This window comes from Nycticebus coucang, chromosome X (genome assembly GCF_027406575.1).
Source record: "Nycticebus coucang isolate mNycCou1 chromosome X, mNycCou1.pri, whole genome shotgun sequence".
Classification (NCBI taxonomy): Eukaryota; Metazoa; Chordata; class Mammalia; order Primates; family Lorisidae; genus Nycticebus; species Nycticebus coucang.
In genome coordinates this window covers 142,549,778-142,564,840 of record NC_069804.1, presented here as the reverse complement: position 1 = coordinate 142,564,840, position 15,063 = coordinate 142,549,778, and the positions used below count along the sequence as shown (strand labels likewise).

The 15,063-nt window shown below is 35.5% G+C and overlaps 1 protein-coding gene across 7 annotated transcripts in view; it reads left to right on the top strand.

Moving 5' to 3' along the window:
• Positions 1-15,063, top strand: part of KLHL13 (kelch like family member 13) — a 271,741-nt gene that overhangs the window by 108,571 nt on the left and 148,107 nt on the right. For 5 of the 7 annotated variants that reach the window (XM_053580327.1, XM_053580324.1, XM_053580323.1 and 2 more), the window contains one exon: positions 633-706. The exons of the other annotated variants lie outside the window; for them this stretch is intronic. In XM_053580327.1, coding sequence (XP_053436302.1) covers positions 657-706 — 50 coding nt within the window. In that variant the 5' untranslated portion in view covers positions 633-656. The remainder of the gene's footprint in view (positions 1-632; positions 707-15,063) is intronic. 7 annotated transcript variants of the gene reach the window in all.

Genomic DNA, 15,063 nt, shown 5'->3' with positions numbered 1-15,063 from the left:
GCAGGTCATAGGGGCTTCCAAGACCCCCAGTGGATGACTGAAACCTCCCTTAGTGCCAAACCCTATATATACTCTGTCATTTTGATTTCATAATTGGGAAGGCTACTAAGAGACTAGAAGGAGTGCAGTGGAGACAGAATGGGTATGCTGGACAAAAGGATGACTCATGTCCTGGGTAAGATGGAGTGGGGCAGTGTGAGATTTCAGCATACTACTTAGAATAACACACAGTTTAAAAATGTGTAAATTGCTTATTTCTGGAAATTTTCATTTATTATTTTTGGACCCCAGTTAACCACTGGTAGCTGAGACTACAGGAAGCCAAACCTTGGATAAAGGGCGGCCTTTTTTAGTTTTCCATGGATAATTGTTAGCTAATGATTTCTCTCGAAATTTAGTCAGTAATATTTTATGATTCTTGATTGAATTTTGTAGATATTTTGACTATTTGGCTTTTTTAAAAGATTCAGTTTGTTAATTTTCATAAATTGTAATATGGATATTAGGTGCATGGACATATAGTTTGCTTTTAAATTAACCATAAAATACATAAACTGTTATAAAGTAGCGTAATTTGAAATTTCTAGTATTGATCTTTGTAGTAAATATTGGCTTCTTTTTCTCCCAAACAGGTTATTATCCAACTTTTAGAGGTGATGGATCATCTGCATAGAGGGGAATTGGTTGCTGCAATACTCCATAACCGGTATATTTATGGAAACAGTTTACCTTATAAGTTATATAATGTCTTTCTTACCCATTTATGTAGCTAACATAAGCAGTTAACTCAGTAAATACTTGTTGAATACCTGGCATAAAATAAATATTTCTTGTTTGAGTGAATTAGAGAATGCCTGAATTATAAAGAAATGGAATAGAGAAGATGTTAGTGAGATTGTGTCCTGAGCTAATGAAAAAATGGAGAATGTAATTAGAAAACATAATTGGTATAAATTGTGAACACTAGAATTCAGTGAGTGCAGACACTGATTTAAATTCATAGTTTTAAAAGCCTATCTGTGAAAAAATATAGTTATCCACAGCTTAAGAATACATGTCTCAACAATGAATTATTCCTCCTACTCATTTTTTTTTAGAGATAGAGTCTCACTCTGTCACCCAGGCCTAGTGAGTGCTGTGGTACAACCATAGCTCAACTGCAACCTCTTGAACTCCTGGGCTCAAGCGGTCCTTCCACCTTAGCCTCCTGAGTAGCTAGGGCTATGGGCATATGCCATCATACACTGCTAATTTATTTATTTTTTATTTATTTACTTTTTGTAGAGACAAGGTTTTATTATGTTGCCCAGGTTGGTCTTGAACTCTTGGCCACATGAAATCCTCCTGCCTTGGCCTCCCAAAGTGCTGGGATTACAGATGTAAGCCACTGTGTCTGGCATCAACAATGGCTTTTTAATAATAGGATTACTTTGTGATTGCATGTACATTTTTGTTATTTAAAATCTAATTAAACCATATCAAGGAGTTCCCATGGAGACATTTAAAGCTTATTCTGACAATTTAGAATTTTAAATTCATGGTTTAAAGAAACACAGCCTTGTTTTTCAGGTGCCACAAGGTATCTCTTATTCCCAATGGCTTGATTGTACAGTTTGGATGTATAATCATATTATTTGGAATAATATTTTAGTGTTGTTTGTATCCTGGCAGACAGTTATTAGCAATGCAGTATTGGGCAAGTTACTTAATTGTTTGGTGCCTCAACTTCCTTGTCAATGCAATGGGGTCAATAATAGGACCCACATTTCAGGGTTGTTGTGAGAAATAAATAACTGTATAATATGGTATGTGTGTGTGTGTGTATATATATATATATATAATATATAAATTATATGTATATATGTTTGTGTACAGAGAGAGAAAGTGCTGGAGTGAACAAACTTGGTACATAATAAGTGGTATATAAGTACTAGTATTATTGAAAAGTAAATGTGAGATTTTAATTATTTTGAAAGTGTATTTTTGTTTCTGAATTTTGGAGGTATTTAAAAATATAGGGGTGTTGTATAGGAAGGAACATATATAAAGTCACTGTTATTTGGAAGATACCATAGACGTACTTTTACATAGTAATACCATTAAAGAAATATCATATGAAGGATACTTGTTTTTTCTGTGATGTACACAATAGTTTCCCCTTATCCTCAGGGGATATCTACCACCCAATGGATGCCTGATATCACAGATGGTTCCAAGCCTGATTGCCATCAACTAGAACATGCTGCTGTTCATGTCTTCCACCCACAAATTTAATACCTTTTTTCTCATTTTTTTTTTTTAGAGATGGAGTCTTACTCTGTTGCTCTCGGTAGAGTGCTTGTGGCGCCACAGCTCACAGCAACCTCTGGCTCTTGGGCTTAGGCGATTTTCTTGCCTCGGCCTCCCAAGTAGCTGGCACTACAGGTGCCCACCATAACGCCTGGCTATTTGCAGTTTGGCCAGGGCTGGATTTGAACCCACCACCCTCGGTATATGGGGCTGGCGCCCTACTCACCGAGCCACAGGCACCTCCCTTTTCTCATTTTTTTTAAAAAAATATTTTTTAAAAGACAGGGTGTTGCTGTGTTACCCAGGCTGGCCTCAAACTCCTGGGCTCACACAATCTTCCTGCCTTAGCCTCCTGATCATTGTGCAGCATGGCAGTAACTTTGCAGTTTGAGGTATGACAGCATAACTAGCACATATCTCTTTTTCTTTCTTCACAAATTCATATGTGGAAAATTTGTTCTTACTGTAGATTTTAGTTACCTCAGCATTCGATATTTATTTTCTTTCCTTAAGTTGAGAACTTTTCATATTTTTCACTTCAGTGCTTCTCTTTGGCATATCTAAATCACCAGCATCTCTATTCTTCCACTTTGAGGCTATTAGGTAAAGTAAGGGTTACTTGAACATAAGCTCTGCAATACCACAACAGCTAACCTGGTAACTGAGATAGCTACTAAGTAATTAATATGTAGGTAGTGTATACAGCATAGACATGCTGGACAAAGGGGACTCATGTCCTAGGTGAGATGGAGCAGGATGACAGGAGATTTTATCGCACTACTCAGAATGCTGTGAATTTTAAAACTCATGAATTATTTATTTCTGGAATTTTCCATTTAATATTTTCAGGCTATGATTGGACACAGGCAACTGAAACCAGAGAACATGAAAATCCAGTTAAATGGGGGACTACTGTACTATCATTTGGGCAAGGGCAGGATCCTGACCTTAGGGATGAAAAGGTTTAGAGATAAAGAAATGTGGAACATCATAACAAGGATAATGTGTGGCTATGAAGGGTGAAAAGAGGAGCAGATGAGGAGATGTTGAAATTATACCTTCATGTATCAGTAGCTCTTTCTTTTTCATTGCGGTGTAATATTCCATTGTTTAAATGTACCACAGCTTATCCATTTGCCTGTTAATAGTCATTTAAGTTTCATTTGGTATTTGGCTATAAAGAACAAAACTGTTACTGACATTCTTGTATAAATTTTCTTTTGTCCACGTTTACTCATTTTGTTTGGATATATAGTATATCAGCAGTGTGTGTATGTGTAAGGTTTAACATTGGTGGAAGCTACCAAATACTTTCCTAAAGTGGTTGTACCATTTTATACCCTCACAAATAATAAGTGAGAATCTTTATCAATTGTTGATATTGTTAGCCTCTTGAATTTTATCTATTCTCTGGATGTATAGTAGCTCCTCATTATGGTTTTCACATTCTATTTTACTCATGTGTAATGTTTATAACTACGTTTTCATAAGTTAATTAGATGTTTGGATATATTTTAGAAGCATATGTTCCAAGTCTTTTGCCCATTTTACAAATGGGGTTATTGTTTTATCTTGATTTTCAATTTATTGTGGGTATAGGTATATGTACTGTGAATAATTGCTTCTGATGTTTGCCTCCCACCTTTTCCTATTTCTGTCTTTTGATTAACAGTAATTTTTAAAAATGAAGTTCAGTTGTCATTTTTTGTTTTATTCTTAGTACTTTCTGTACCTTACCCAAGAAATCTTTGCCTTCCAAAATTTTAGGTTTTCTTCAGAAAGTTTTAACTTTTTACCCTCATATTATATCTACATTCTTGACCACAAAGGAAGGAAATTACTTTAGGGCCTAAATTTCACATAGAATCTGAGTAATTAGTAAGACGCCTTTATAAAAGAAACGTCTCTTTGTACTTATAATTCTAAGTTAATAACTTGAACTACACCAAGCATGGCAGAAGGAACTAGTGTTATGACTCCTAGTTTATGATACAGTGACTTTTGATTCCCTTCTTTTATGATCTTTTGTATTATAAATAAGACCCCTTTGAAAGAAACAGGTACAGAGCATGGAACATGGTGGAAAATAGTCCAATTCACTTATTATGCTGCATAATTCAGATATGTTTCCTGCATGCATACACAAATTATGAATCTATTTTCAATTATAAATATGAATTAACCCTTTGTGACTAAGACAGTTTTACTCCAACATGGAAATGGTTTAATATCATGAGAGTTATTCATATAATGTATCCTATCAATAGGTCTCATAAGAAAAGTTTTCACATAAGTGCTGAAGGTGCTTGAAAAGATTAAATGCCCATTTTAAGAATGAAGAACTCTTAAAAGTTAGTGATGAGAACTTGCAGTTATGATGGGAAAAATAATTACCTCTCTGAAACCAACAACTTAGCATCATATTTAATAGTAAAATGTAAGATTTGTTTAATAGTAAAATGTAAAATTATAAAAGTATAAATTTTTAGAAGATTAATGGTGCCAGGAACACTGGATATCCATATGCAAAAATATGAAACTGGACCCTTATCTTGTACCATACACAAAAATAAACTCAAAATGGATTAAAGACCTAACTGTAAAACTTGAAAGCATGAAAATTCTAGAAAACATAGGGGAAAGGCTGCTTGATACTGGCTTTGGAAATGATTTTTGTTTTGATATCACACTAATGCACATGCAACGGAAGCAAAAATAAACAAGTTGGTACTATATAAAAGTCTTCTGTATGGCAAAGAAAATAACAAAATGAAAGCCAGCTAAAGGCTTGAGAGAAAATCTTTTCAAACCATAAATCTGAAGAGTTAATACCCCGTTTCTCTGAAAATAAGACATCCTCCGAAAATAAGACCTACTTACAGGAAAGATAAGACGTCCCCTGAAAATAAGACCTAGAACATCTTTGGGAGCACACCTTAAAATAAGACACTGTCTTATTTCCCACTGTCTTTGGGAGCACACCTTAAAATAAGACACTGTCTTCCCACTGTCGGGGAAATAGGGTATTAAAAAAAAAGAAAGGAACTCACACAACTCAATAGCAAAAAACTGAGTAGACCTTTTTTTTCAAAGAAGACATACAAATGGGCAAGTATATGAAAAAGTGCTCAACTTCACTATCATCAGGGAAATGCAAATCAAAACCACAATTAGTTATTACATCACACCTGCCAGGATGGCCGTGAAAAGGAGACAAAGCATAACAAGTGTTCAAGTGTTGACAAGGATGTAGAGAAGGCAATCCTTGTACACTGTTGGTGGGAATGTGAAATGGTGCAGCCATTAACAGAAATGATATGGAAATTCCTCATAAAACTAAATATACAAGCACCATATGACCCAGCAATTACACTTCTGGGTATATATACAAAGGACATGAAATCAGCATCTTCTGGAGATATCTGCCCTTTGATGTTCATTGCAGCATTATTCATAGTAGCCAAGATATGGAAAAAACCATCACTGGATGACTGGATAAAGGAATTGTGGTGTATAAAATAGTGAACTATTTTGAATTGCACATGAACTTTATGTCCACGCTGTGTATACACAATGATATTTTATTCAGTCTTACAATAGGAGATAATTGCTATTTGTGAAAATATGGATGAACTTGCAAAGAATTATGCTAAGTATAAGGCAAACAGAAAGAAAAATACTGTATGATCTCACTTATGTGGAATTTAAAAATGTTGGATAAATAGAAACCAAGTAGAAAGGGGGTTACAATGGGAGGGGAATGGGAAGAAATAGGGAGAAGGTCAAAGCATGCAAATTTATATTTAGGTAGAATGAATAAGTCTAGAGATATGATCTGCAGCATGAAGACAAGGTAATAATATTGTATACTGAAAATTTGTTCAGAGTAGATTTTTAGGTGTTCTTACCATACAAAAAAGGCAATTATATAAGGTGATGCATATGTTAATTTGTTTGACTGTAGTAATGATTTCACTGTCTATGTATGCCAAAACATGATGTTTTACATCTTACATACATTATATATGTTAAAAACAGAAATTTTTAAAAAGAGGGTAGGCTCATATACCTATAAAAGCTAAGCCTTCAAAACAACTCCATACTTGATAAAAATAGTAAAAATTGTAAAAAGCAGTTGCATTTAGCTAAAAATTGGAAAATCAGTACCTTTTATCTGCCTCAGAAATAGCCATTTAGAAGATATAATGGGAAACAATCCATTTATAATAGCCACATAGTAATAAACCCAATAATGTCTAGGATTGATATGAAGAAAATTTTATAATTCTACTCAGATGGGAAAGAAGATATTTAAAAAATGGAGAGAAATACCATGGTCCTTCAATTTTTTTTTTCTTGAGACAGAGTCTCACTTTGTCACCCTCAGTAGAGAGCCATGGCATCATAGCTCAGAGCAACCTCAAACTCTTGTGCTCAAGGGATCCTCTTGCTTCAGCCTCCCAAGTAGCTGGGACTACAGGTGTCTCTCTCTGGCTCAGGCTGGTCTTGAACTCATGAGCTCAGGCAATCCACCTGCCTCGGCCTCCCAGAGTGCTGGAATTACAGGCGTGAGCCACTGTTTCTGACCCATGGTCCTTATTTAAAAGACCAAATGTTGGAAAGAGATACATTTTCCCCAAATTATTCTATAGATTAAAAGTTTGGCAAAGTGATTATTTAATAAGATAATGAATATATGGAAGAAATATATTCCCATTATTTAATAGAATGTATGGCATGTAGTAATTGCTTATTAATTATTTCTGAATAATTGAATAGAGTAGTTAGAATCTAAGGATTTGTTTTGTTTATAATTTGAACAAATATTTATTGGGTGATTGCTAAGTGCTAAACATTTTCAAGTTAAAAGATGAAAAGTGATGAATCCTTCTAATTGAACATATATTTTGTAAGGTTGGGTGTGCGACCTGATAAATACTTATCATGGAGAAGATTGCTATGAGAAATTAAAAGGCAGGAAGCAAGATAAAGAGTTAAGGGTGGAGGCGGCTATACAGAAAGACATTAACTTCTTATTAGTTTTGGGTATTTTAGGTCTTGTGATCTACCATCTATCAGTATTTTACCCTATATGAATTTTTATTACAGTGCTTCCTAAGGTGCAGGGAAAGGTCAGTGATATGTGGCTTGCTTCATTGCAAACAGCACCTTACTCTGAACCACATCCTCATACACATGGTATGGTGATATCTAGGAGGGCATATTGTGATAAGAAGAATCACCTGTTTATTGTGGTGGTGGTGTTTTCTGTTTGCATTCCTAGAACAAATAATCACTTCAGAAATGATGTGTAGTGCTCTGACAGCATTCCAGTCTTTTAAATGTACTCTTTGATTAATAAAACATGATAGAAAATATTGTCTGGTATTTTCAACACAGGAGAAAGAGTGCCAATCATTGTATAATCATATTTTTATCCCTTTGGCATATACTGTGGACCATTTGCTGTGCACAGTGTCAGCTATAGAAGTGAATGATTATGGTTACCTACCTAGTGCAGAATACACAGCAGTAATTGTATTTCTCAAGTGTTGTTTAAAAAGAAGCATAGGGTCCTATTACATATGTATAACATATATACCCACCTGGTCTTGGGGGGTCAGGGCACAGGTTTACTTGATGAAGTCATGTTTCCTCTACTTCTCTCAATATCCACTCCATTACCACCACCGTAGTCTATCTACTATCATCTTTTGCCTGGACTCTTGCAATAATCAATTGGTCAGTTTGTTCTTCTCTGAACTCTAATTAGAGTGAGTTTGCTTTTCAAAATTCCTATCTAGTCATGTTACCTTTTCACTTTCAAATTATTATATAGTTTGCTCTTAATTTTAGGATAGCATCCAATGTAAATTTCACATTGCATCATTGTTCATGAGGCATGAAAAAGCATGATGCATTCACAGTACTGTAAAAAATGAGACAAATTGTAGTATTAAGCAATAAAATAATAGGTAACTAGAGATGAGTTTAGAGGGATGGCTAGGGACTATGTTAAGAAAGGTCTTTTGTGTCATGCTAAAGAGTTTACGTGTTTCACAGACTGAAAAGTCCTGCTGAAGCTTTCAACAGGAGAGTGATGTGATCAGACTTATACTGTTAGAAAGATCACTTACTGGCTATGTGGATTATTTGGGGAGGAAAAGTGGGGTAATTAGGAGATCGGTTATCTATTGTAGTGATCCAAGTAAGAAACAAAGAGTGTGAACAAAGTTGGTGGCAGTGGGAATCAAGAAAAGGGAATAAACAGATTTGTGCAATACTTACATTTGACAGGTTTGACAATCAACTGGATTCTTTATACTCTAATCACACTGATCTTTTAAAATTCCGAATCTGATAATGTCATGCAGATTATCCTTTCCTATTTGTGATTATTGAAGTCCACCTGTTCTTCAAGACCTAGATCAAATTCTATGCCTTACAGAAAGCCTTTCTTGATCAATCAAATCACATGATCAGGAGGGTCTCTTGCCTCTAAATTGCTGTATCACTGCAATGAATTTTATTACATTTGGTTATACATTGAGATAATTTGATCCTGTCTTTCCTTTTGAGTCAGGGATCCCTTTCAGACATTGGCCGAGTGTAGTTAATGTATTTTTGTACCTTCCCTATGTAGCACATAAGGCAGGGTTTTGTTTATGGTAGGCTTTCTGTAAATATTTGTAGAAATTGCAGAATTTATCAAAAATTGCTACGGATTTTATTTTGTTAAATGGGTTAGAGTAGTTTTCTTTTGTTTTCCACAGTCAACTGTTACTAATAGATAAGTAACTGAATATTTAGTGACAACATTTTAAACTGTAAAAAAGAATACATGAATTTAGTATAGATTCTAGGAATAAGCCCAAACTTTTGTATTGACATAATATGTGATCATGTCTTCATAGTGTTCATATAATACCAAAGGAACACAGGGCTGGGAATGAGGTCATTCTCTACTTAAAAATATAAGCATTTCACTGCTAGTCAAGAAGTATCTTTATCCCAATCTTCCATTTAGTTTTCAAATTATGGAAGAGTACCTTTTTATTATTATTATTAAATCATAGCTGTGTACATTAATGCGATTATGGGGCACCATACACTGGTTTTATAGACCGTTTGACACATTTTCATCACACTGGTTAACATAGCCTTCCTGGCATTTTCTTAGTTATTGTGTTAAGATATTTACATTCTACATTTACTAAGTTTCACTTGTACCCTTGTAAGATGCACCGCAGGTGTAATCCCACCGATCACCCTCCCTCTGCTCACCTACCCCCTCCCTCCCCTCCCTCTCCCCTTTCCCCCTATTCTTAGGTTATAACTGGGTTATAGCTTTCCTATGAAAGCCATAAATTAGTTTCATAGTAGGGCTGAGTGCAATGGATACTTTATCTTCCATTCTTGAGATACATTACTAAGAAGAATATGTTCCATCTCCATCCATGTACACATGAAAGAGGTAAAGTCTCCATCTTTCTTTAAGGCTGCATAATATTCCATGGTGTACATATACCACAATTTAGTAATCCATTCGTGGATCGATGGGCACTTGGGCTTTTTCCATGCCATAGCAGTTATGAATAGGGCTGCAATAAATATTCTGATACAAATATCTTTGTTATGATGTGCTTTTTGGTCTTCTGGGTATATGCCTAGTGAGCAATTCTAGGATTGAATGTCAGATCTATCTTTAGATCTCTAAGTGTTCTCCAAAGATCATTCCAAAAGTAAAGTATTAATTTGCATTCACACCAGCAAGGTAGAAGTGTTCCCTTTTGTCCACGTACACGCCAACATCTCTGGTCTTGGGATTTTGTGATATGGGCTAATCTTACTGGAGTTAGATGATATCTCAAAGTAGTTGTGATTTCCATTTCTCTGATGATTAAGGATGATGAGCATTTTTTCATGTGTCTGTAGGCCGTGTGCCTGTCTTCTTCAGAGAAGTTTCTCTTCAAGTCCCTTGCCCAGCCTGTGATGGGATCACTTGTTCTTTTCTTGCTTATACGTTTGAGTTCTCTGTGGATTCTGGTTATTAAACCTTTGTTGGAGACATAACCTGCAAATAACTTCTCCCATTCTGAGGGCTATTTGCTTGCTTTACTTACTGTGTTCTTGGCTGTGCAGAAGCTTTTTAGTTTTATCAGGTCCCAGTAGTGTATTTTTGAAGCTGCTTCAATTGCCCGGGGGGTCCACCTCATAAAATACTCGCCCAGACCGATTTCTTCAAGGGTTTTCCCTGCATTCTCTTCTAGTATTTTTATAGTTTCATGTCTTAAGTTTAAATCTTTAATCCAGTGAGAGTCTATCTTAGTTAATGGTGAAAGGTGTGGGTCCATTTTCAGTCTTTTACAGGTTGCCAGCCAGTTCACCCAGCACCATTTGTTAAATAGGGAATCTTTTCCCCACTGAATGTTTTTAATTGGCTTGTCAAAGATTAAATAACCGTAAGTAGCTGGATTCATCTCTTGGTTCTCTATTCTGATCCAGACATCTACTTTTCTGTTTTTGTGCCAGTACCATGCTGTTTTGATCAGTATCAATTTATACTATAGTCTGAGGTCTGGTAGTGTGATTCCTCCTGCTTTGTTTTTATTTCTGAGTAATGTCTTGGCTATTTGAGTTTTTTTCCTGATTCCATATAAAACGAAGTATTATTTTTTCCAGATCTTTAAAGTATGACAGTGGAGCTTTAATAGGGATTGCATTAAAATTGTATATTGCTTTGGGTAGTATGAACATTTTAACAATGTTGATTCTTCCCAGCCATGAGCATGGTATGTTTTTCCATTTGTTAACATTTTCAGCTATTTCTTTTCTTAGTTTCATAGTTCTCTTTCTAAGATCTTTCACTTCCTTTGTTAGACAAACTCCCAAATATTTCATCTTCTTTGGCACTACTGTGAATGGAATAGAGTCCTTGACTGTTTTTTCAGCTTGACTATTGTTGGTATATTTAAAGGCTACCAATTTATGAATGTTGATTTTGTAACCTGAGACGCTGCTGTATTCCTTGATCACTTCTAAGAGTTTTGTAGTAGAATCCCTGGTGTTTTCCAGATATACAATCATCATCTGCGAAGAGCGGATGTTTGATCTCTTCTGACCCTGTATGGATACCCTTGATCGCCTTTTGTTTTCTAATTGCCATGGCTAAAACTTCCATTACAATGTTAAAGAGCAGTGGAGACAATGGGCAGCCTTTTCTGGTTCCTGATCTGAATCGAAATGATTTCAATTGAACTCCATTCAATACGATATTGGCTGTGGGTTTGCTGTAGATGGCCTCTATCAGTTTAAGAAATGTCCCTTCTATACCAGTTTTCTTAAGTGTTCAGATCATGAAGGGATGCTGGATATTATCAAGCTTTTTCTGCATCAATTGAGAGAATCATGTGGTCTTTGTTTTTTAATTTGTTTATGTGCTGAATTATACTTATGGATTTACGTATATTGAAGCAGCCTTGAGACCCTGACCAAAACCGACTTGGTCATGATGTATAATTTGTTTGATGTGTAGCTGGATTCTGTTTGTTAGGATCTTGTTGAATATTTTTGCATCTATATTCATTAGTGATATTGGTCCATAATTTTCTTTTCTTGTTGGGTCTTTTCCTGGTTTGGGGATCAGGGTGATGTTTGCTTCATAGAATGTGTTCAGTAGACTTCCTTCTTTTTCTACATTTTGCAACAGGTTGAGTAATATAGGTACTAGTTCCTCTTTAAAGGTTTGGTAGAATTCTGACGTGAAACCATCTGGTCCCGGGCTTATCTTTTTAGGGAGGTTTTGTATGATTGATGCTTTTTCAGAACTTGATATGGGCCTGTTCAACATTTCCACTTGATTCTGGCTAAGTCTTGGAGGGTGACGTGCTTCCAAGTATTGGTCAATTTCTTTCAGATTTTCATATTTCTGAGAATAAAGTTTCTTGTAATATTCATTAAGGATTTTTTGTATTGGTGAGGAGTCTGTTGTTATTTTGTCTTTGTCGTTTCTGATTGATGAGATTAGAGATTTTACTCTTTTTTTCCTGGTTAGGTTAGCCAAAGGTTTATCTATTTTATTGACCTTTTCAAAAAACCAACTTTTTGATTTATTGATCTGTTGTATAATTCTTTTGTTTTCAATTTCATTTAATTCTGCTCTAATTTTGGTTATTTATTTTCTTGTACTGGTTTTGGGGTTGGAATTTTCTTTCTTTTCCAGTTGTTTGACATGTCCCATTAAGTTGTTAACTTCCTGTCTTTCCGTTCTCTTGAGGAAGGCTTGCATTGCTATAAATTTCCCTCTCACGACTGCCTTTGCGGTATACCAGAGGTTCTGATAATTCGTGTCTTCATTGTTATTTTGTTCCAAAAATTTGTCAATTTCCTTCTTGATCTCATCTCTGAGCCAGCTATAATTCAGCATAAGGTTATTTAATGTCCATGTTTTTGTATGAGTATGCAGATTCCTGTTGTTACTGAGTTCAACTTTTATTCCATGGTGGTCTGAGAAGATGCAAGGAATAATATCTATTCCTTTAAATTTACTGAGGTTAGACTTGTGACCTAAGATTTATCGATTTTGGAGTATGTTCCGTGGGTGATGAGAAGTATGTGTATTCAGTTTTGTTGGGATGAAATGGTCTGTAGATGTCTGCTAAATCAAATGTTGGATGGTTAGGTTTAAATGTAAAATTTCTTTTTTTTATTTATTTTTATTATACCATAGCTGTGTACATTAGTATGATCGTGGGGCACCATACACTTGGTTCATTAAAGCTCCACTGTCATACTTTAAAGATCTTGAAAAAATAATTCTTAGTTTTATATGGAATCAGAAAAAACCTCGAATAGCCAAGACATTACTCAAAAATAAAAACAAAGCAGGAGGAATCACGCTACCAGACCTCAGACTATACTACAAATCGATAGTGATCAAAACAGCATGGTACTGGCTTAAATCTAAAATTTCTTGCTCAGCTTCTTATTGGAGGATTGATCCAACACGGCCAAAGGAGTGTAAAAATCTCCAACTATTATGGAGCTGGAGGAAATCATGTTTCTCCTCTGTTAGAGTTTCTCTTATAAATTGAAGTGCATTCTAGTTGCGTGCATAGATATTAATAATTGAAATCTCATCATATTGAGTATTACCCTTAACAAATATGAAGTGACAATTCTTATCCTTCCTTATTTTTGTTGTTTTAAAGCCTATTGTGTCTGCAAATAAAATTGCAACACCTGCTTTTTTCTGATTACCATTTGCCTGATATATGGACGACCATCCTTTCACCCTGACTCTATATTTATCTTTTAAGGTAAGATGTGACTCTTGTATGCAGCAAATATCTGGCCTTTGTTTTTGTATCCAGTCAGCTAACCTGTGCCTCTTTAGAGGACAGTTTAAGCCATTCACATTAATGGAGAATATTGATAAGTTTGGTAAAATTTTGGGTATTGAGTTTTTCGAAAGTCCAATTGACATTTTTAATCCTTTCGCCATTGTGGAAGTTGGAGTTTGATCCGAAGTTTCTGAGTGAGTTTACTTTTGTGGTAGAGGATTGGACTGGTCATTATGGAGGATAGGTCTGAGAATATCCTGAAGAGCTGGTTTGGTTATGGCAAATTTCTTCAACATATGAATGTCATTAATGTATTCAATTTCTCCATCATAATTGAAACTCAGTTTAGCTGGATACAGGATCTGGGGTTGAAAGTTACTTTGCTTTAGGAGATTAGAAGTCGATGACTACCCTCTTCTGGCTTGAAAAGTTTCAGCAGAGAGATCTGCAGTCATTCTAATATTCTTCCCTTTGTAGGTGATGTTTTTCTTATATCTGGCTGCTTTCAGAATTTTCTCCTTCATATTAACTTTAGTGAAGTTAATTATGATATGCCTGGGGGATGTCTTATTGGGATTGACTTGTGCTGGGGTTCTGAAACTGTCTGCTATCTGAGTTTCAGAATCTCTTGGCATGTCTGGAAAATTCTCTTTCATAATTTAATGGAGAATGCCCTCTGTGCCCAGCCAGGCCACTTCATCACTTTCAGGGATTCCAATGAGGCGGATATTAGCCTTCTTCGAATTATCGCAGAGCTCTCTGAGAGAATGATCCATTTTTGCTCTCCATTTCTCTTCCTCTTTGAGAGTTTGGATGTGTTCAAATGCTTTGTCTTCAATGCCAGAAATTTTTTCTTCTGCTTGCTCCACTGTGTTACTGAGGGATTCTACTGTTTTTTTTTTTTTCAGATCTTTGAGGTCTGTAAATTCTTGCTTCAGTGCATCAAAATCTTTGGTGGTTTTGTCTTTAAATTCATTAAATTCTTGAGACAACTTTTGAATTTCTCCTCAAATTTCTAATTCTGACTTTTGAATTGCTGCTCGAATTTCTAATTCCAAATTTTCCTCCATTCTATTAATCTTGTTGGCAATCCAAATTCTGAATTTGATTCATGACATCTCCGCCAGCCTTTTATGAATGGGATCTTCAGTTACATCTGCCATATCTTTCCTTGGGGTGGTTGATCTATTCTGGTTATTCATGCTACCAGAGTTTTTCCACTGATTCTGCCCCATGATTGTGTTACACTGTTTGATTTTCCCCCTGGAGCTTTGTCAAGGACTCGTACAGTGTTATGGCCTGAGAAACTGGGGACCTGTTTGGTGTGGTGGGGCCAAGTGGTTCTGTCTTGTTTTCAGCTGGTCTCTGTTTAACCCTTGTGAAACAGTTACTCTGGGTTGAAATCTTGGTTGTGGAGAAATACCAGCAATTA